The sequence below is a fragment of the Malaclemys terrapin genome, chromosome 2 (assembly GCF_027887155.1).
Source record: "Malaclemys terrapin pileata isolate rMalTer1 chromosome 2, rMalTer1.hap1, whole genome shotgun sequence".
Taxonomy (NCBI): Eukaryota; Metazoa; Chordata; order Testudines; family Emydidae; genus Malaclemys; species Malaclemys terrapin.
The window spans coordinates 264,827,555-264,851,253 of NC_071506.1; the positions used below are offsets into that span (position 1 = coordinate 264,827,555).

Below are 23,699 nucleotides of genomic sequence, written 5' to 3' on the forward strand. Positions count from 1 at the left end.
TGGGAAGCAAGTCTAAGGGAGAAAAGAGTTCAGGAGAGCTGGCAATTTTAAAAAAAGACATTATTAAGGGCACAAGAGCAAACTATACCATTGCATAGGAAAGCTAGGAAGTATGGTAAGAGGCTACCCGGGCTTAATCAAGGATAACTTAGAGGGGTAGCCGTGTTAGTCTGGATCTGTAAAAGCAGCAAAGAGTCCTGTGGCATCTTATAGACTAACAGACGTATTGGAACATGAGCTTTCGTGGGTGACTATCCACTTCGTCGGATGCATGTAGTCCATGCATAACTTGTCATAGAAGGAAATGAATAAATGAAATACATTGCCTCCTGTTAAAGCTACTTCCTTACTGAAATATTTAAGGGAACTTCATGAATACTAGATTTATAGATCTGTGCAAAGTTTGCGTCTACCAAATATCTTTATTTTTACAAACTGTTAAGAAAATTCTGAAGAAGTATTAAATGTCTCCATAGTGTGCTTAAAAAGTATGTATAGACCAACTAAATATAGGATAGTTATCAAACAAGATGAATTTAAGGATCCTTCAGAGAATATCTTATTTTATACTAATTCATGTTTAAAAAAACCATAATGTAGTACACAAATAATGGATACACTTTTAGCATAGATTATCAAAAATGGTAGTTACTGATAGTGTTTAGGAGCCAAACAACAGAAACAGAGAAAAAGCAAATCTGTCCATTGCACAAACCTCCAAAGGGAAATCATTTTCGTATAATAAGCAAGCTGTAAGTGTGTGAGACAAATTTAGTATAAACATAAATCTTCAATAATATTGGAGTCTGATGAGATCATCTGATTTCCTTGTCTCTTTAATGGGCCTGACCCTATCCTCATTGAATGGAATGTATTCCTCTTGCCTTCGGTGGCAGCAGTATAAGGCCCTGACTTATTTGTCTGGAAGGTTCTGGGTGATTGTCATTAAACCGAAAACTTGTTAAACATGAATTGTATTTGTTCCCAGGAAACTTAACACTGCTAAAAACCTGGAAAAATCCATGATGTAAAATCTGTGAATACGATACAAATCTATAGGTTATCCAGAGTCAGACTATATTTTCAGATATTTTAAACTGTGGATACATGCTGAGTAACCAAGCTGAGAAAGAGGAAGATTAGTGGTATGGAATAGTTTAGTGACATCATGAGACAGATCACCAAATCATGTTTGCCTTTTTGGAAGGCAAGTCTGTGTTATATGGAGAACTGAAATAGCACTGTTTAAAAATAGTCAAGTAGTAAGCAAGAAAAGTGTCCATGCAGACTGTAAAGAAACATGAACATTACATTTATTTCCCTCCTCTAGATCCACTTTCCAACAGTACCATGACTTCAAAAATCTTGATACAACAGTAAATTGTTCTCTTTGAACTAAAACTTGAATTTTAAGCAGTGCATTTATAGTTGATTTGCATTGGCAATTGCAAGTGCTGGAACTTAACATGTTGTAGCTTTTTTCTATTTTGAAATCTTGGTACCTTAATCTATCAGAAGTTTGTGTGTCTGGGTCTATTTCTAACTAGATTTGGCCACAGGAAATTAAACTAATTTAAAATTAAAGGTTGGGGGAAAGGAGAGGAGTAAAAAAACCTTTTATGATTATAATCTGTATTATGTGGCTCTGATGCCTTTAGATACCAAACTCCTTTTTGTCTGTGAAAATTTCAAATATTAAAACCATGTTGGATATAATTGTGCTTTACAACTTGTGAATAGATTAATTTTAACAGCTTTTCAGGTCTTGTGTAAGAAGAACATTAGGGGAATCTCTCTTTTTCTCCCCTACCCCTTCTTTCCCTCATTTCAAATCTAGAGGAACATGGTTAAACCTTCTAACTTATTTTTCACAGAAAATCATTCTGCCCCTCCAGATGTTACTACTTACACCTCAGAACACTCAATACAAGTAGAAAGACCACAAGGATCAACAGCAAGGGTGGCACCAAAATATGGCAATGCTGAACTTATGGAAACTGGTGATGGTATGTCACAAAGCAATTGTTTTCTTTAACATTGTAACTTACCCCTTTTTTGTGGTTTACTGTACACATCTGCTTCTTGTTTCTTTTGGCCACATTTCACTGAAGAGCACGTACAAGCAAAGTTACAGCATCTTTGAGTCCTAAAATAAACTGGCATATGTGAAGCCAATACTCAGCATGCATAAATGCTTCTTAATTAATGGAGCAGATTCCCAGTAGAAAAAACTGGTATTTGCTAAAGTTCAATAAAATAAAACAGCGAATCTCTCTATATCTCACTTAATGATGTGTAACTAAAACTAAACTAGGTATTGTATGAAGCTCTTCTGTTTTCAAATGACAGAGTATATGATGTACCAATAGGGCTACATCTTAAGGTGACTTTTGGGCAAAGTTTTTGTTTTCTGAATATTTTTTTTGAAAAACAGTTATTTGTAAAACCTTCCATATTTATTGCTCCTCTTTTCTAAAACAGATTAAACAAAATTGCAACCAAGATGGAACTTTTAAGACCAAGAATATCTTATGTATACTTGTCTTCAACTATAGAAACAACCACTGCTCTAATGTGGTAAAAACGTTGCTATGCTTGGGAGAAAAGACAGGAAGGTGATACTTTTGCAATGCTGTTAGAGGCTTGAACTCAGGAGCAGATATCATGTACATTACAGAGGTGAAGTACTCTATCAAGCATAAGTAAGGAGGAAAGTACTTTATAGGAATATATAGTAGGTACCCAAAGGCCCCAGTCAGAATCCTGTTTGGCTAGGTGCTGTATAAACACATATATGGTAACTTCTGGAGATTGCTATTAAAACATCCTTATCTAATGGCCAATGGAATTCACTGTAGGGCTATTCCAGGATTACACTGTCAGTTGCAATGAAGTAACATGACAATGTGAACAGCTACAGGGTGGAGAAGGATAAGGCCCAGGACAGAAGTCTGCTACTGTGTAAGAGGCAGCCCAAAATGAATGACAAGATAAAAACCTGTGACCAGCTTCCCTTGATGACTGAATCTGTAGTCTCAGTTGCAGTGTGACGAAAGCTCTCTAGTCATGCAGTGTCCCCAGTGGCTGAGAGAGAAGCCTGTGCTTAGATTTCTGTCTCCTCACTAGCCATCAACAAAGTCACCTCAAAGACTGCTTTAAGCCTTTTGGAAAAAGATTATTGCCAGGGAATGTTTCTTCACTGTGCTCCTCTCCCCCAAAGCCCCCGTGCTGTTTCACCCCTAACACTAATTCACTTTCTGAAACTGCTGTGTTGTTTGTTTTGGGTTTCTGTATTTGTTTTTTAAACCAAACTTCACTGTTCATTTTGAAACCATGATCTAAATGTCTTAATGTTGAATACATTCTGCTGAGTCACAGTACGGCATGAAACTGTCGCTGTGGTGGCATTGCAGTTCTAGCCTTTTTCTTACTCCCCAACTGACATCTGGTGGCGCGCAGCTTAGCGGTCTACTGATATCTCCATTGATCCCTATTCTGCAGGAGTACCAGTGAGCAGCAGAGTGTCAGCAAAGATTCAACAGCTGGTCAATACCCTAAAACGACCCAAACGACCACCATTACGAGAGTTCTTTGTAGATGACTTTGAGGAATTGTTAGAAGGTAAAATGACTGTTTTTCAAAAGGTTTTGGAATCTAATTAACACTTGATAAAATGTTTCCTTGTTTGTTTCGGACTGCTACTTTCTAGTAGGCACGTCCTAGGCTGGTTGACTGCCACTGAGAGAGCAGTAATGCTGTGGGACCTGCTTATAGTGAACTTGGATGCACTGAGTAAAATCAAAGTTCCACCTTGTTTGCCCAACTTGTAGTACTGATTATAGTGAACCTCTGCTTAGAATAAAATCACTTTGTGAATGAAAGAGAGTGGAGGAAAAAACTCTGTTCGAAGAGTATTTACTGTGTGCTACGTCTTTTCTTTTCACGCATCTGGGTCAGTCTGAAAGACCTGGTCTGTGAAGAAGGAGGCAGAGGAGTGGTGGGTAGGATAGCTCAGTGGTTTGAGCATTGGCTTGCTAAACCTAGGGTTGTGAGTTCAATCCTTGAGGGGGCCACTTAGGAATCTCGGGCAAAATCAGTACTTGGTCCTGCTAGTGAAGGCAGGGGGCTGGACTCAATGACCTTTCAAGGTGCCTTCCAGTTCTAGGAGCTAGGATATTTCCATTAATTTTTTTTAATGTTGGATGCACATCTTGCATATCTGTTAATAAAATCATTGAAAATGATAGCTGGAAATGCAGTAGAGACAATAATAAAGTGAATAATAACTACACAATTGTTTTTTAAAAAACACGCTTGCTGACCATGATGTCTTACCACACTGTGGCAAGTCAAATTATTTTAATAAAAGCATATAGCAAAGCAGTATGATACAATATAACTTAAATCAGTGTACTATTTACCAATTTACCAATAGTTCCACCTTGCTACTACATTTTTTTTAGTCAAGGAAAAATGAAAATTTTCCATGTCTTCTTAAAGGAAAAAGTTACCTTGATGTGACTTTTGATTAGCTCTAGGATTTGTCTTTCTTTGAAGAGCAAACTTACTTATGCATGCTGCTTATGCTTACAATACATACATCAGAAAAAGAAATTACATAAGGATTTTGGATGATGCTTTCCATTGATCCATTTATTAATTGCTTCATTTCAATTGTAGGAAAGTTAAGAGTTAACTCATTATACTTCTCCACATCTTATTCATATAGGCGCAGTACTGGGGGCTTATGAAACTGGGCACAGTTTCATAAGCCCCCAGGCTATTTTATTTTGAGGCTATTTTACAAAGGTAACTTATTCTCTTGGTTACACGGGCATAAACAAGGCATAGAATTTATATAGTAACTGTTGGTTTTGTTTTGTTGTTTTCATAATAAGTTCAACAGCCAGATCCAAACCAGCCAAAGCCAGAGGGAGCTCAGATGTTGGCTATGCGTGGGGAACAACTGGGTGTGGTTACAAATTGGCCACCTTCTCTGGAAGCAGCATTGCAGCGATGGGGGACCATTTCACCAAAAGCTCCTTGCCTAACCACTATGGACACTAATGGAAAACCATTGTACATTCTCACTTATGGTAAGCACTCTTTTTTAAGCTTCTTTGCTACATTTTTAAGAGAAAAAAGATTCTTACAATAGTTATGCTGCATATTTGACTATGGAAAAACATTTCTACTGGTAGTGCTCTTACTTATTTAATAAATTTTGCTTGGTTAAGAAATGGGAGTATGAATTTGTTGCAAAAATATACAATCTAATACACTAATAGGGGGAAGGAAGGAGAGAGAGTTTTTGCCAGCAAAAAGAAGAACAGGAGTACTTGTGGCACCTTAGAGACTAACAAATTTATTAGAGCATAAGCTTTCGTGGACTACAGCCCACTTCTTCGGATGCATATTTGCCAGCAATGTCTCTGGTATTATAAAATAAAATAACTTTCTAAATGGGCATGCGTATTAAGCTAGACTTTGTTCAAGGTGTAAATCCAGAGTAATTCCATAGTCCTCTGGTGTTGCACTGGCTTTGACATCAAACCCCCCCCCAAGTAGGTTAAAGTAGATTCCCAGAATCTACTGCACTATGAACTGTGCTAATTATGCCATCTGTTGCAACAGATAAGTGCCAGAAAAGATAGATTCACATAAGAGTCTCTCTCTTAAATGACTCCCATCTAAATATGGGATGTTCATGGCGTGCTCAAAGGGATTGTTCTCTTCAAACATTACTAAAACAAAGTTGATTGTTGGCATTTTTCATTTGCCTGGAATAAACCAGGGTTTACCTTTCCTGGTCTTTAGCTCCCCAGTCTAGCGGAGGCTTGGAATGCCATTGAGACAATACTTTTCACACATTGTATTTGAAGAGTGCCATGTTGGTCAAAGTCGATCCTTCCATCTGATTAATGAACGACGTTGACTTACTGCAAAGCGAATCTGCTCCTAGACTGAAAACATTATGTCTGCAAGAGTGGAGAGGAGGGCTGGTAAAACACAAGTACTTCAAGAATCAAAATTCAGATTATCATGCCTCAAAACTTTCCCCCGGATTAATTGAATTTAGGAAGCAAACCTGTGATTCACCATTGATCAGTGGTCCTGATCTTCCTTGAGGAGGTTTGTTTGCCAATGAGAAAAAAAAGTATGAGTTTCAAGATCTGAAAATAAGTGGTAACAAAATGCAATAGTGGTATTATGTACCGAATGCCCCAAATAAACTGAGGAAGAAGGGGAATTAGTCTGTATTGAGTATTCAGCGATTGCAGGGTAGGGGAGCCTATCCATAGGGGTGAAGTAAGCATGTTTCTAATACTAAAGAGAGAATTTGATAGTACAGTAGTGTGCTAAATAGGTAGGGAAGCAGTTTAACTTATTTAACACCTAATCCTGGGGTTCTATAGTGATACATATTTAAGGGAACTGTAAGAATTTCTAAGAAGAGACTTGACTTAACCCTTACAAAGGTCTACTCTCCTGCACTCTTCAATAGTAGATATGACACCATCTACAAAATTATCAGGCTTATTTTGCTTTTAACTTCCAGGAAATAATCATAGATTTCTAAACCTACCATAGTTAGAATTGGGGAATGTAAGTCTGTAAGTATGGCGTCTGAGATATTCAAAAGGGGCATCCTTTTAGCAGAAAGAGTAGTGGCTATCTTTGCTTGAAACCATAAACTTAAATCAGTCCAGAAAATTTTTTCCCCTGGTATTGTTCAACCCCTAAGATATCTGAAACTGAAAGACTGAAGGTAAATACATTTTTTCCCTCCAGTCTGTGCATTTGACAATGCTTTTGAAGATCATTTTCACTGTTTCCTTTACATAACAGTTTCCCCTGGTCAGGAGAGAGAAACTTTTTAAAAAATATGTAAAACCTAATTATTCAACCACAAAACTTCATAAGGGACTCACTGGCAGGTATAGGACCAGAAAGTACTCTGAACTCTTCTTCGTTAACTAGATGTCAAGCTGACATTCTCACTTCAGTGGGAAATGTTAATCTCTATTATGAATCTTATCAGTTTTTTCTTCAGTTAAATGACACTTGTATTTGAAATTCAGTTAAAACTACAGCCAGCTGCCATTCTATTGGTGACATTGTGGCTTTTATTATTATTTATTAATTTGTCTTATTGTAGCACCTACGAGCCCTAGTTATGGACCAGGACCCCATTGTGCTAAGTGCTGTACAAAATGATAGTCCTTGCTCTGAAAGCTTATGCTTGAAATAGCAAAGACAGGTACAGTGTAGGGGAAGAGGGACAAGACGCACATGGAGTAAACAATGTAATGGCAGCAAATGGCATGTGGGTTCCACGATTTTTTCTTTATCTTTGTTAGTGACTTTACTAAAGAGGGGAGAAGCTGAAGGGGAAGGAGAGGGGTCATTGACGGGGAAGGAACGTGAGGGGGCAGGGAAGGGGAGGAGGAGGTAAGTAGAGTGATGCTGAGGTAAAGACACTGATAAGGAGAGGAAAGGGGAGGCATAGTGCCAATCAGTCAAAACTGTGGAAAGTTCTCCAAAGGACCAAATGTTCCTGCTTCGACGTCCTCTGCCCTTGCCTTCTCACTTTTGTGAAACACTGCATTAATCCCTTGTCAGGATTGAGCCCATAAAATGGAGGGGAGGGGGAGGAGAGAGAGAGAGAGAGGAATCCTCATTGTATCATCATCTTTCTCCTTGTAGGGAAGCAGTACGGTACTAAAGCTTTAAAACCTCACCTGCTCTGTAGAGTGAATCCCACTGCGTGCACTTGAGCATCTGATCCTGTGTAGTTGGAGTTTCCACTATTTCCCTTGGGAAGCTATTCCACAATCTCGTTATCTCCTTAACTCTTAACGGATATTCAGTCTGAATTTTATTTTCACCTGGCTGTTCCCAGTATTCAGTTATACTCCCTTGGAACACCCTAAATCAGTGAGTTAGCTTGTTGGTAGTCACTCATCAAATGCTGGTAGGCTTTAATTCTTTCACTGCCACACTTCTCCCTCTTTGTCTTTGTTGTCATTAGGCCAAGCTATACATCTAGTTTAATCTTTCCTCAGTGATTAATCCTTTCAGCCCTTTAAATGTTGGGGTGAGGGGCAGAGAGGATTTGTTGTTCCCTCCTAATTGTCAACACCTTTCTGGCAATGAAGGTCCCAGCTTCCTATTCAGTGGCAGTAATCGCCTACCACTTTAAAAAAAAATCACCTCAGTATTTCCAATTCTACGTATTACTCCTGGAGGAATTCTGCACCATTGTGTGATGTTTCAGGCACCCGGAGCAGCCAGTGGAGAGGTAAATCACTGCGGGGCAGAGGAGAAGGGGGAAGGCGGGACTGGGGGTGGGAAAGGGGTGGGACTTTCTCTTTCCCTGCAAGGAGCAGCTAGGGCCAGGGCTGAGTCAGACCCACTCCCAAAACCTCCCCCGCTTGCAGAAAGCTCCGCACTCCTCCTCCCCACCAGCTTCCTGCTCCCCCATCCACCCAACCCCCATGCATGCAGACCTCCTGCCCCCAGAAGAGTCTCATCCCCTGAATCTGCAGCCCCAGACCCCTTGCCAAGTCCCATCCTCCGCACCTGCACACACCCCCTCCCCAGAACCCGGATCCCCACCCCTGCACCCAGACTGTTCCCCACTGAGCCCCCTGCACTCGTACCTCCACCCCAACAATCCGTCCTCCCCCCTGCACCTGGATCACCCAGATGAGCTCCCCCGCACCTGGACCCCCACCTCACCAAGCCCCACTCCCACAGCACCTGGACCCCCTGCTGAGTTCCGCACACCAAGATCTCCCCTCCCTCACGCTAAACCTCAACCAACTTCACCTGGACCCACCTCCTTGGAGAATTTAATTTCCCCTACACCCAGAACCCCCCAACAAGCCCCTGTGTATCCAGATCCCCCTGCACCCAGACCTCCCTCTGAGCTGCCCACACCCAGATTGCTCCACGCAGAACCCTCTTTTCACACCTGGATTCCCCAACATTAAGCCCCCACACACATTAAGGACCCCCCGGGATTTCTGGGGCAGGGCCGGTCCTTGTGCTGTGTCAGGGTTGTGTGTAGCCTCACTGCCAAGCCCGTGTCTTGGGGGCAAGCTGGGGGGGGGGAAAGAATGCAGGGTGATCCCCCACCTTTGTGCAACCAGTAGCTAGTGCTCCCCACTGCTATGCTGGAGCCTCCACATTTATATATTGACAAAATTTGCAGAATTTTGCAAAATTTTAAAATATTGTGTGCAGAAATATTTTGGGGCGCAGAATTCCCTCAGAAGTATAAGTTTGAGAGGCAACTGCTGTTACAGTGGCAAAGATAACTACTGTATCATCATGCAATTAAAAAGGGCTTAAGTGAGGACCTCTGTAGATAAGAATTCACCTATGCCATATAGAAAACTATCACTTCCTTAGTCTAAGAAATTATGTTTCTTTCATATGTAGTCTGAAATTGCTTTTACCTTCCCTCTCACCCCATTTATTACACTGCAAGCTCTCATCCAATCCACTGCATCCCTTAGATCTTCACTCACCATTACCTTGCAAGTTTCTCTCTTCCATTTATTGTGCAGCATTATTTTCCCCTACACGTACTATATAATACTAGCTTGGTTTTTTTTCCAGGTTTTTTCTCATGTGTCCGCCCTTATTTCTAATATAATTTGCATAATTGCTCAGTTCTCAATGTTCTTCACACTTCCCAACTTAATAGTGTATGTTTAATGTACTGCTTGCCCTTTTTTCCATATTGTTAAAGACTTTGTCCCTATTTATTAAATGGAATTTCTTTACTTAAAAAGTACCTTATGCCTTTGGGATCTTAGTTAGGAAAAGAACCTCTTAGCTGGCTTGTTACTACACAGTCCTTGTATAGGCATAAGTAAAACCACAGAATTGGCTATAAATGGAAAATACCTGGAATGTAAGAGAATGATAAGATTTGTAGGGTTCTAAAGGAGTTTGGGATTTGATTTGAAAATTTTAATATGTGCTTTGGGGACAAAAGACAATTTCTTGTTCATGCCAGGTTTCATCAAGGAGTCAAAACCCATATTTTACGTGTGATGTTGTTGGAATGAATTAATATGCTTAATATTGGTGCTTTCATCTAAAATAGGGAAAAAAAATGTTAACATGGTATAAAAACCATACAATACATATACTGCAGTCATTTCTGTTTGCAGTATAAGGATCATTCCAAGAATTATTTATTGGAATAGGTGGAGGCAAAAATGAAAACATTGAAAATAAATTTGGGATTAGCAAGGGTACGTCCTAAGTACAACAAAACCAGTACAAAATAATTTATAGGTGGAGCTGAATGCACCATATATTTAGGCTGCCTAACACTTTCATTATAAAAGATTTTTGCAACCCAGTTTTTTCAGAAGCTCTAACTTCATTGTTTGTTTGCGGTAGGCCTCTGAGAAGAGAGAGCCTTCCAAATAGAAAAGTGCTGTTCTTTGTCTTTTTAGGTTTTGCTCTGAGAAACTTTTGAAAATTGCCTTTTCCCTTTTGTCACTTGCACTGCTCAGGAAAATTATAGCAACATGCCAAAATAACTGAATACGTGAACATTTTAAGTCGGGCCCACACTGCTGCCAATGCAGAAACTGCACGCACTGTGCTGGAAATGCCTGAAGCAGCCAGAACAGGGGCTGATGGGAAAGAGCCAGGCCAAGCTGCCCCAAACACCCTGGACCAGCACCTGGTCCCAGCAACCCAGACCATCCCTCCCAGGGGTCATGGCCAGGAGCTCCCCACTTCCAGGGATGAGAGAGATAACTGGGGCTGGTCTCCTTCCCCAGACCCAAAAACTAGTACCAGCAGTGCATCACTTTCAATGAGATAACTACCTTCTCCTGCTGCCAGCTAATGTATCTTGCTCAAGCAGCAGAAGCCTGGGCTATGGTGGTGAAGTTTCAGGATTTAAACCATTATGATGCATGGATTTGAGCATTGTTACAGTTGTATGTAGCAAAATTTTGGTTTTACCTTTTTTTCTCCCATAAAAAACCTAGGAAATTGCATGCACAAAAAACTTAAAAAAAAAACAAACAAACACGATTTAGGCTGAAAGTCAAGCACTCAAAGGTAAAATAATTCCAGATGGAACAGTTGTAACCATTCATTCTGCCCTCTTGTGCACCTGCACTATCATATAATCTTTATTATATGATCATATGCTGTGTTTTCCACAAGCCCCTGACTTGCTCAGTGCACAGGATGAACGTAAAATAGGTCTGTTTGTGGAGAAATAACAGAACAACTGACATTTCTTGGCAAATTAAGAAAATGTTTGCTCTTACCATTTAGCTGCTCAAGTCATGAACTCACCTCAGATTAACAAATATTTAATTTCTAGTTAACTTACAAGAAATGTCATATTGTGATACTGAAAAAATGTCTGGCGAAATTATTTGCAGTTAACTTTGGCAGTCTCAGAATTGCTGTACGTGGAGATTGGTAAGAAACCACTGGCTTGCTTTTGCTGAGTTAGTGCTGTGTGGTTATGAGAAGCATACTGTTCCTAATAAGGAAACTGATTGTGGTTTGTTTTGTCTATAAGTACTTCTCTCTGCCAGCTTTTCTTTTATAACCTTCTTTACATTCAACACAAATGTACATATACATTAGAAATTGGGAAGGGAGGGAGAAAAGCCCAAAGGATTTACCTCAGAACCACGTCAAGTAAGTGCGTGTGTAATTTTGTCAACTCATCTCTTTTATATGATATTTAAGACCTTGTGACTTCCTTTACCTTAGGAATGTTTTGCTCAGTCAGATGTGCCTGAGTATCAACTCACTCTGGGCTTGTTAAATTTCAGTTGGGTGAGAGGTGTTGATAGGGCCCCCTGCATTTGGCATGAATGTATTCTGAGATGAGAAAAGATCTATTAAAAGTGTAGCTGAATTCTGTTGCCACTGGTGCTTGGGTAGCTGTTACGTTACTCAACCAAAAGTCCAACACCACTGAAAAAACTGCTGTTAGTAAATAACCTCACACTGAAATAAATCTTTGTCACACCTTTACATGTTGCCGCTAGAAAGTGAGAGGAAGTGTTTCTCTTTATCTTAACCAGGCTGTTCATGTATATGTTTGCAAATTGTGAGTTGACTCCAGAGATGTTGCCATCATACCACACACTTGAAAATACTTGGTGTGCGGGGGGGGAACAATCTGGTAGTTCACATATGTTTGGAGAACATGTTAGGGAGAACTGGTTTCACACCATGGAGACTTCTAGAATTTGAAAGTCTGGCAAAAGTGCTCAGGCCCAGATTCCAAGCTAGTGAAGAAAGTGGCTAAAGAGAAGATAATTCTTCATTTTCAGAAGACTAAAACTTCTTTAGTAGGTGCTTAAAAACGTGTTGGAAACAAGTTGGTCACTGATGGATTGGAGAAGCTAATTTCCCATCAACCCACAGATTTAAGAGAGCTAAAGACAGTATTTTGCAGTAACAAGAAGTCATCAAAGCAGTTTCCTTAGACATTCCAGTCCTTGTTTTACCACCAAAAACACTAGACTTAGAGATGAGTGGCTCTTTAAAACCAATCTCTTCAACTAATAGATTCTTCTGATCCCAAATAACCAGCCACACCCTCAGGTCAATATATAACTTAGATCTTACCCAAAAATCACGCTGATGCCAATCCTTTAAGTATCTAAAATCTAAAGGTTTATTCATAAAGAGAAAGAAAGAAAGAAAGAAAGAAAGAAAGAAAGAAAGGTGAGCGTTAAAATTGGTTAAAGGAATCAAATACATACAGTAAAGTACAACTGGATGGGCATAAACACAGACTTAAGACTCGTGGTGGAATTAATGCTTTGTGGACTGAATAAATGTCTGAGAGTGCAGAGTCCCCTTAACTCTCATTAGCATCAAGCAAGGGATAAAAAAATATTCAGTCTTTGTGTTTGTCAAGTTAGGAAGTGTTTTGTGTAAAGATGGTTCTTTCTTGCAATTCTGAACTTTTTGCCTTTTCCTTCTCTGGCGCTCTCTAACTGCACAACTTGTTTCATAAGGTTTATGACCATTTAAGCCCCTAATATTTGGCACCTTTTAGAAATCAAAGCTGTTGGTTACCTATTTTCCTCTTCACTTCTTTTAAGGTTTGATTATGTTTGCTTGTCAGATTTAATTCTGAAACAGTTATTGACCATTGTAAATAGATCTGAGTGGAATACCTTGAGGATAAAGGCTCACTTTAACATAAAAGTGGCTAGCTGGAAACTAGTTCTATTGTTGTGACAATTTCTAGTATTTAAGGAAAAATCTTGTAGGCACACAATGGCTTGTCTATACAGTGGGGTAATGCGCCTCACTAGGGTGTGATTTCTTGTGCATTAACGTGTTGTGCATTAATTGGTCTGTGTAGACCCTGCTGGTATGCTGTAATATAGCATAAGAGAACCTTTCATGTGTACCAGCAGTGTCTACATGGACCAATTAATGCGAAATATGTTAGTGCACTTTAGAAATCACACCCTGTTAGTAAACTACATGAGACAAGCCCTAATATACCTGCTCAGTTCCCAGTGGAGCAGAAATGGGGATTTTTAAAAAGTTGAAGATAATCTCTTCTTTAAATATTAATTTTATTGTGATGGTGCCTAAAGGCCAACTGGGAAGAAGGCCCTATTATGCTAGGCATTGTATAAACCATAAGTAATATAAAGTCCCCGTTCTGAAGAGCATACATAGTCTAACTAGACAAGACAGACGAAGAGTGGGGGAAAGGGATACAATATGCAAACCATCAATGTTTGTTTATAAATGTCATGTTACTGTCATAACTTGTTTTTAAAAAATTCTTTGGGTGGGGTCTTGATTGTGAGGGATTTAGTTAATGGAAAGGCAAAGGGAGGGGGGAAATAGGGAGGGGAGAAGGAAGGAGGCTGAGCACAAAGGGCAGGTGCAGTTGAAGCTGAGGTGAAGACACTGCGGGAGAACATTGGCACAACAGCTAGTCAGGAAAGGGGAAAGACTGTAAAATAATAAAAACTGTAAAAAGCAGCCTGATGACATCATCTGTGTCTAGGGGTCCCTGCTGCTTCTGCGCCAGCTCCTGCTGGCGAGGGAGTTTCTTTGGCCTGGGGAGGGATTGGCATCTTCCTGGAATTGTTTTTTGCACCCTCAGCCCATGTGGCTTTGGGTTGGGTTATGTGCCACATGGGTCCTAGTCATGCCTTTGGAGGGAGGTGGAGGGGACCACCCCGGCATAGTTCTGTCAGGGTGGGAGTTCTGCTTTCTGTGTCGGCCCTACATCAATTGATGATAATACAGCCATCTGTTTCTGCCTGGGCTGAATGATATCCCAGCCACTTAAAACAGTTGAGTGCTGCAGGCAGTAGACTAAAACCCAGAGTTCAGATCCTGGTAGGTATAGGAAAAGGAACTGAAGGAAAAATTAATTTTAAATATAAAAAGAACTTGAGATTTTCCTTTTTTATTGTAATGCTTCATATGATACATAAATGTTCAAATAAACATCTGTGTTTAAATGTATCCACGATATTCCCTTTGGGTTCAGTAGGAGATTCATGTATGCACTCAGTAGCAAAGTCTGACCCTAAATGTTCCCGCTATTTAGTCCTTTTGGTCTAGAGGTGCATTTTTTCTTTATCATTTTACAAGTAAACTTTAAAGCATAATTTTAAAGTTAATTTTACAAATTATTTATTACTAGGCAAACTTTGGACCAGAAGTATGAAGGTTGCTTACAATATACTGCATAAATTAGGCACAAAACAAGAACCAATGGTGCGACCTGGAGACAGGGTAAGTATCTCAATGGTTTATTAACAGATATTAAATACACTCTGACAAGATGTGATTGGGGATTTGGAGTGCACATAGATAAGTGATAAAATCAAATGTGGAGAAAATCTGTTGCTTTTTATCAATAGAAGGGCTGGCCATTTGTGTGGTGGTTTATATAATCATCTGCTTTAGTACTCATTGAGTAGTAACTTGAGTTTATTGCGAAATCAGCAATAAGCTTTCCCATGAAAAATATTTTTTATTTTTTGATAAAAGAAAGAACAACTGGTCTTGTTAGCAAAGATTTCTGCATACAAAGAGCATGGAGGATAATAGACCATGCTGTCAAGTTGGTAAAACTTATTTAATATAATGACGTTGTGGCTCCTGAGTTGGAGGAAGCAAAAGAGGCATTGCTTAAGATGAGATGAAAATGTGAGCATCCTTTGGCAGAACTGGACACACCATAATTCTTAGACCATGGTAAGTGGGAGCTTGCTTACTGAGGCAACAATCAGAGTTTTGAAAGTGGGACTGGGATCAAGAAATTCCATGATCTAATGCTGCCACTGCCTTATTTGGCATAGAATTGGACAAGTCAATTAACCTCTTCTGCCCGTGTACAACTGAGAAGCTGCCAAGACTTATGTCAGCAAGTCAATGCATATAAACAACACTGTGCAAACATCCCTATCCCCAACCTCTACCCAAATGTCAAGTTGTCCAACTGGTTGGGGCAGAAACTGAACTGAATACCCATTCTAGCTGAGCATGCTCAATGCTTGATGATTAGCTAAGCTGACCTGTCCGTGTCAATTAGATGATCCTCCAGTGTTGTCTTTGAGGTTGGGAAGAGAGCAGAGAGGGCTTCCATATTTTGACACTCAGTGTCAAACATTGTGGTTCCCTTCTGTCTCTGTCCTCTGTAAAAGGAAGATAGTAATATCAGCCCTACTTCCTCACCGAGTTTTGAAGACTAATTCTTCTATGAAGATGTAAAGTTTGGAAGTCCTTTCCTTTCTGATGTACTAAATAACTTCACTCATTCAAGTCTATCCTCAAAAAAAACTCATTATCCATAAAGCCTTCCAGAACTTACCCTGAGGTAATTTTGCAGAGGTATGTCTACACAGCAACTAGACACCTACGACTGGTCCGTGCTAGCTGACTCGGGCTCACGGGGCTTGGGCTGTGGGGTTGTTTCATTGCTGTGTAGACTTCTGGGCTTGGGCTGGAGCCTGTGCTCTGGGATCCTGCAAGGTGGCCTAGCAATGAAATAGGACAGGCCAGCCAGGGGTGTCTAGTGGCTGTGTAGAAATACCCTCAGGAGCCTAAAATGCACAGCTTTGCCCCCTTGTACAGTATGCAAGAAATGTATAGTTGTATGCAGTATGTTCCTTAGGGCGACTATTTAACCTCTGTAAAATGAGCAGAGTTAATGTTTCCCAAATAAAAGAATTTTCAAAAATATTTCCTAAATTTCTTTTAAAAATAAAACATAAAGAATCAAACTAAAGAGTCTTTTAAAACAGATGTTTAAACAAAATCTCTTTCTACAGTGGCACTTAGCCAATACCAATGTACCGAATCTTTTCTTTCTCTTTGATTTACAACAGAGTCTAAGCAACAGTAAGACAAACAAATTGTTGATTCTCATTAAATTTACTTGCACAAAGAATCCTGTGAAAGGAGGAATGTTCAGATACACTGTATCCGTATAGCTTATATTAACTGTCTCTTTGTAGTAAATTACTGCACAGTGAGCCCTAAGATTTCCTAACCTTAAAAAGGATTTGTTGGTGATTCAGACCTAAAGCTGAAACTCTAGCAAGATTAAGACAAGTAAAGTCTTCCCTTCATTTGAATCAATTGAAGTTCTTATTCTAAAATAACACTCTGTAGATTCCAGTGAAGCTACATGTTTATAACTGAGTGGTGAAAGCATATACTTTGCATTGTATAATATCTTGCCTAACATCTTTTATAATTTAAAGTAATTTCAAATTGAAGATGAGATGCTCCTGTACTCCTCATGTTCTGAGCAGATATTCTGTTAACTTTCCCCATTGCAGTGCCAGAAAAGATTTTTTTAACTTCTTTGAAAATAGGAGTTCACATCATATGACAGTAGATGAGTGTTTTATAGCACTAAATTAAATACAGGTGGACAGTTTCAGTCTTTTCTAAATGAAAGTGAAAATGTTTCCTTATGGTCAGGATATGGAATACTCTGAAGTGCCTTTTCTCTTCCTTAAAGTCTGACCTCATGCTACTCGTACCCAGTGTCTGTGTTGAACAAAAATGAAGCATGGTTCTATGAAATATCTACTATCTATACACATTTCCCTCTGGTTAGATACACTTCCGTATGTTTTGTTTTCCTCCTTTTTAATTTTTACAGGTTTGTTAGTGATTAGTGTCTGAGATATTAAAAAGCACCTAAGGCACTTAAGTGCCCAGTACACCCCTAACTCCCTTAAGTGCCTTTAAAAATGCTAGCCAGAATCTACTCTGACATATTTGCTAGCTGTCCCAGCTGACCTACTGACCTACTCCCAGAGACTGGGCACCACTTTACTGGAATAAAACATCACTAAACCCTACATCTAGATTACTTAACAAAAAAGAGTTGCATCTGTCTTCCACTCCTTCATGAGAAGGCTGTCTCTTTAGATTGTGAGTTTTTTAGGACAGGGGCTATTTTATAGGTTTTAATGGAGCCTATCAAAATACTTTGTCCAAAATGTAAGCTTTGTGATCTCCGATGCGAACTCGAAAGTTTCGCTGCTGAGTGTGAAGCAGCTGAGATGAGAATCAGCACCTCCAAATCAGAGGTCATGGTCCTCTCCCAGAAGAAAGTGGACTTCTCTCTTGAGGTGAGGGGGAGCACCTGCCATTAGTGGAAGAGTTCAAGTATTTAGGGGTCTTGTTCACAAGTGATGGGAAGCGGGAGCAGAAATCTACTGGCGGATTGGGGCAGCGGCAGCAGTGATGCAGGCACTGTACCAATCCATGGTGGTGAAGCAGGAGCTAGTTGTTGGACAAAGCTCTCGGTTTACAGATCGCTCTACGTCCCCATCTTCACCTATGGTCATGAACTTTGTGTAATGACTGAAAGGATGAGATTGCGGGTACAAGCAGCGGAAATGAGGTTTCTCTGCAGGGTGGCCAGGCTTACTCTCCGAGACAGGGTGAGGAGTTGGGAGAGCCACTGCTCCTCCGGATCGAGAGGAGCCAGTTGAGGTGGTTCGGGCACCTGATAAAGATGCCCCCTCGGAGGCTTCTTTTGGAACTGTACCGGGCACGTCCCACTGGGTGGAGGCCCCGAGGCCAACCCAGTACATGATGGAGGGATTATATCTCCTGGCTGGCCTGGGAACTCTGGGAATCCCCCAGGAGGAGCTGGAACCTCTTGCGGAGGAAAAAGAGATCTGGTCCTCCCTACTCTCCATGGTGCTGATGCTGCTGCAACCCTCACCAGGAAAAGCGACATAAAGGAAGAAGAAGAAGAAAGTGTAAGCTATATGCCAACTGTTTTTTCAAAACACAAGAGCAATGGAAATGTATCAAGTAATTTCCCCCCCAAAGTTATTACTGCAATGTTCATCTTGCATTGAACAAGAACTTCGAAAAGAAATTTGCTAGGCTGTTTGTTAGTTGTTTAAACTGGGAAAACTAAAACGGGGGAAGAATATAAATAATAAAGTTAATTAGTAGAAAAATATTTCTGTCCAAAATAAACTAAGAAAAGGTGATGTTTGCAATATGCTAGGTTAATGAAACTTCTTTCTTAAATTATAAGAGTAATTGTTCCTTCTAGTATAAAGTAGCCTCAAAACAAACTTTAATTCTTCTGTTAACAGACATTTTGTGCACATGAAAGTGAACATCAAATTTCAGTGTATCTATAATCTTGCTTTAATTGTTTTAGATGCCCTCTACTTGTTTTTTAAAAGTCACCCATTGTCCTGGCACAAAAATAAACAAGTCACATGGTAGATAAGATTCTCTAAAGTTCTCTTGTTCCACTAAGCCTTGGCCAAAACTTGCTTAGTTTGTGGAATTTGAGTAGGGTAGAAACTTCAGGATGCTACCTTCATTGTAGTATTTATTGTTCCTGTATTGGCCTAATAGAGCATAGGCGAAATCTCTTCTTCAAACTTGCAGGAGGCTCTAGTTGTTGCAGGCAGACAAAACATAAGGCTGGGAATAGTTGGCACAATGGTACGATATGTTCGGTTACTCTGGATGGACATAAACCCATTTCTGTTTTCAGTAGCCTACTTTAATTTTTTTGGATGTAAAACTTTCTATTTAAAGGTTTCAGAGTAGCAGCCGTGTTAGTCTGTATCGGCAAAAAGAACAGGAGTACTTGTGGCACCTTAGAGACTAACAAATTTATTAGAGCATAAGCTTTCTTTGTTAGTCTCTAAGGTGCCACAAGTACTCCTGTTCTTTCTATTTAAAATTACATTAATCATATTTGCTCCAAAGTTGAACCTCAATCAAGTCATTGGTAAACTAAAGCTCAGATGAAACTTGCTAGCAATTTAAAATGCAGCGTGTATGTAAGTACAAGTGCCTAAGTGAAGATGCTCACAAAAAGGAATGTGTATAAAAGAGAACAAACTCCTTCTCACTCGTGATTCAGTTCTTAAATGTTCAATAGTTGTACCTGTATATAAGAGGGGGAAAGTTTAGGTGGAACACAGTAAAGTGCATTATATCAGAGCTGTTTTTAAATATTAATAGCTTTTCAAAAGGAATGTGGAAGCTGTTTTTAATGTACAGTACACTGAAATCCGTAATAGATTTTTGACAATGTAAATTTTAACTTGTGTCTCTCTCTGTTTCAGGTAGCACTCGTATTTCCTAACAATGATCCTGCTGCTTTTATGGTAGCATTTTATGGCTGCCTACTGGCGGAAGTTGTCCCTGTCCCTATTGAAGTGCCACTTACCAGAAAGGTAAGGACTACAGTTCTCCTCCACAGTGCATTTTGAAAATTTTATGTCAGAATGAATCACCACTGAGCACAGCTTTGTGTAAATTTTTTTTGTGTTGAGTGGTTCTGCAAATAAGGACAGAAAGGATAATACTGTACTATAGGTTATGTATAGCTTCTCCGTTTTAATAAAGTAGTATCTCAAGCTATCATTTTTGGATACTTCTAATAGCAAAAAATATTGGCCTTGTCTACACTAGGAAAAATTTGCACAAAGTTAGTGTCACAGGGTAGCTGGTCTCTGTGGAGTGACTGAGCCCATCTCCCCTGGACTGGAGCAGGTGAACCTCACCCAGCTAATTAAAGAGGGCTGGGATACACCTGAGCCTATAAAGGGCTGGTAGTAAGCAGCTGGGAAGAGGAAGGACTGAGACAGGCTGATCCCTGGAAGCAAAGCCACACTGGAGTGGAGCTAACTCCTATGAAGGGTCCCTGGAGCAAGGGGGCCAAGTGCTCCAGGAAGCAACCCTGCGGTTGCAGCTCCAAGAGGGGAGGCGAGCTGACACAGGGGAGGAAGTTCCAAGCAACTGGAGTACCAGAGACCCCTGGGAGGGCTGGCCCTGAAACCTGTGGGCCAGGTATTGAAGACTGTGCTCTATTTATTTGTTAACTTTTGTTATAAAAATAAACCTCCTTGACTGATACTGGGCATGGCAGCACATGATTGGAGCTGGGGAGCTGTGGTAGCCCCCAGTGACAATTAGTTCCACCAATGTTAGCAAGCCTGGAAGCCCTAATATATCTGCCATGATTTCTTTAGGCACTGTGTTAGCTAACCAGGTTTTAGAGCAGGTCTAATCAACACAGTACTTAAAGTTTTGGTGTCAGCCATTGTCTTATCCATGCTGATGGATTTGAACCAGTCTCAACAATTGTGCTACATTTCACTTGTGTAGACCAAGTCTTAAAGCATTTGTTCTTGATCAACTCTCACTGTTGCTAACACTAAAAATGTATCATATGATGTTGGTTCTATTAAATTGGTTGTCGTGTTCCTAGTGCACAGGTATTACTATCTTAGCAAAAAGGCATAGAACAGAATGGACATGAAGACTGAACTGTCCTTTCCCTGCCTGAAGTGGTGCCGGCATCTTGGGGACTCAAGGCACCATTGGTGGGTAGAGTAGGAAAGCTTATGCTAGGACCACTCAGGGTGTATATTTGTTGAAGCCATCTATCATCAGGGCTGTCCATATGGAAAGGTTCACCAGTTCCTTTAAACAACAAAGCAGACCAAGCTAAATAGATCTTTCAAAAGAGGGAATGTAATTTCCATTAACAGAAGGAAATGTTTTAGCTATCTTGTCCACTTTCTCCTATACCTTTAATGATAGGCAGGGCTGGTAGCACCACCTATTAAGGTTGCCTGACACTTCCTATTATAATACATTGTTTTCAATTGCTTATGTCTTTGCCAAACTTTAACTCTTTTGGTTGAAATTTTCCAGGTGGGGTGACTGGTTTTTCAAGCTGAATTGGTTTGGAAAATTTCAGCCAAAACTATTCAGTCACTTCCAGGAGTGAGGCTAGGGAAAAATACTTGTAAAATAAACCTTTGAGACTTTTCTTTGAAATGCTCTAGTGCCTCAATGCTTTGGAGCAGAGACGTGAAATTTGGTGGGGGGGAGTGGGAGGTGGCCTTTGTCAGGGATGTGCCTTTTGCCATCCCTGTAAAAATCTGCCCAAATTCGGCCAAGTTCTGTATGTTCCCTAAAAAAAAAAAAATCACAGTTCACATATGTTCAGTAGAGACTTGCTAGAATTAACCGCTAAAATCTCTGAAGATTCTATCAGCGCTGAGCATGTTCAACCCTCTCACAGCTCCTGACGCTCTCCGGACTGTAGATGCACCATCCCCACAGAGTGACTGAACATGCTCCAGCCCAGGGCAATGGGGGTCCCAACAGGACTTGCTCCACAATGGCTGTTCCTAACTTCTCAGGATGGGACCAGGCCTTGGAACTGAGAGCAGGGAGCCAGTATCTCCCTTGCTGTCAATTACCTCTGTCCCCTCAGCTGGCACCCATGCAGTGTGGAGAAGGAAGCCATCTAATACGAATGCAGAGGGGACAGAAGCTGGAGGGGGGAGGAGGGAAAGGACTATATTATGACAAAGAGTCTTTTAAAATTGTTACTGGCAGGTGGGGAGGGAAATTATGACTGAGAGCAGGACAGAGAGAAATGGGCATTGGGTGTGGAGTGGGAGAGATTGGGTCTAGGACAGCAAGCCTGGAGAAGAGCAGAACTGGCTGACAAGGAGACTGGGATGAGGAGCCTAAGGAATCAAGAGTGGGACTGGGATGAAGAGCCAGTTGTAAGAAAAAGATGGGACGAGAACAAGTAAGAGGATGGGGCAAAAGGAGTCAGACTTCAGGAAAATGGACATAAGAATCTGTGCCCACTATGCATAGTCTCAATCATCCAACAAGGAAGGAAGGAAAAAGCAGCCTACCCAAAATGAAGGGTTGGGCTTTCTGATATAAGAGAATCCCATCAACCAGCAGAGGTAAGATTTCTTTTAAATAAATCAATACTCTGGGGTGCTGTATTTGAGTAATAGTAACAGCATATAATTTCCAAACTAAACGGATTTTGGCTTCTAGTGCATTGCCTGCTCAAACCCTACATATACTTATCCCAATGAACAATGGCAGATCTAGAACAAACAGCCAGCGGGTACACGGAGATTTCAATTCTTTCTAGATCTAACCAGTAGCAAAAGGGAATCAAGGAAAAATCCTAAACTTTTGAGAACAATCTCAAAGACCTTAAGAACTGAAAAGGGAGCAGAAGCTACTTCCCAAACCAGTTTTGAAAGTAGGAGATTACCAATGGGGCAGATTATGTCTCAGCAATCTACCTGTATTTGCAAACATGTCAAATTCGTAAATCCTGAACAGCTATAAAAGACTAACTGAAAATTATTTTTGGAAGTTTACTTTGTTATGGAGCATGGGAAGAAATGTGAAATCTGGGCTCTAGGAGGGGAAATAGCGTAGTCTGCCATTTCTTAAATTTGAAAACCAAAAAAGCAAGACAAAGTTGGTGCATAAGGGACCCGGACTCCATGAAGAACTGCAGAAGAGTGCTCTACATCAGGTGCAGATGTGGGGCTTGGAGAGGTGAAGGAAGTTGCAGAATTAATTAGTGTTGGGCTGGGGACACAGAATTAATTAGCATTTATGTTTCTTTGCGGGGGAGCTGGAAGCTTCTGTGTCATCAGGCAACACAATGCAAATGTATATATTTCTATGCAAATTTAAAGTCTACTGGGTTCCTGTCTCAAGATGTTGGCAGGTATGTAGATTGCCTACAGATGTTTTCTAGTACTTGGCACATTTATCAATGTAACTGGTACTAACTGCAGGTGAGAGGAAACATGACTCATTTCAGCCTGAAGACAGTATTCAGACTTTTTCAGGAACTAAGAAAACTGTAGGGGCGGGCTTACTTGTGAGGTTTATAAATCCACCTCCAGATTGAAGGGGTGGATTGAGACAATTTCACTGCCTCTAAAAGTACACCTCTTCTGTGATTACCCTTGATAGCCCAGTCTTCTCTGGAGCTCATAAAAAGTGCTTCTGAAGAACAGTTTTTGCTTTTGGAATGTATGCTGCGTCACATGTATTATTTCAGAAGAAAGCTCAGGTGTTTTCTGCAAGTGCATTTAGCATTAAACTTTCCCAAATTATGATTATGGGAAAGTGTTAACTGAGAAAAAACAAACAGATTCACATATGCGTCAGCTATTTCTGCAACTACGTGCACCTGGGTACATAAGGTTTATTGCCCAAGGTAAGAGCTTTTTGTTCCTATATTCACAGCATGCCATGTGAAGAGAGGACAAATTTCACAGAATGAAATTAGACTCATAGACTTTAAGGTCAGAAGGGACCATTATGATCATCTAGTCTGACCTCCTGCA

At 40.4% G+C, this 23,699-nt stretch overlaps 1 protein-coding gene across 9 annotated transcripts in view; it reads left to right on the forward strand.

The window, feature by feature from the left end:
* DIP2C (disco interacting protein 2 homolog C) overlaps positions 1–23,699 on the forward strand; it is a 474,795-nt gene that overhangs the window by 339,644 nt on the left and 111,452 nt on the right. For 8 of the 9 annotated variants that reach the window (XM_054021046.1, XM_054021037.1, XM_054021039.1 and 5 more), the window contains 5 exons: positions 1,875–2,006; positions 3,502–3,621; positions 4,899–5,096; positions 14,696–14,787; positions 19,626–19,736. In XM_054021046.1, the coding sequence (XP_053877021.1) occupies positions 1,875–2,006; positions 3,502–3,621; positions 4,899–5,096; positions 14,696–14,787; positions 19,626–19,736 (653 nt within the window). The remainder of the gene's footprint in view (positions 1–1,874; positions 2,007–3,501; positions 3,622–4,898; positions 5,097–14,695; positions 14,788–19,625; positions 19,737–23,699) is intronic. The other variant, XM_054021038.1, reaches the window with a different exon arrangement.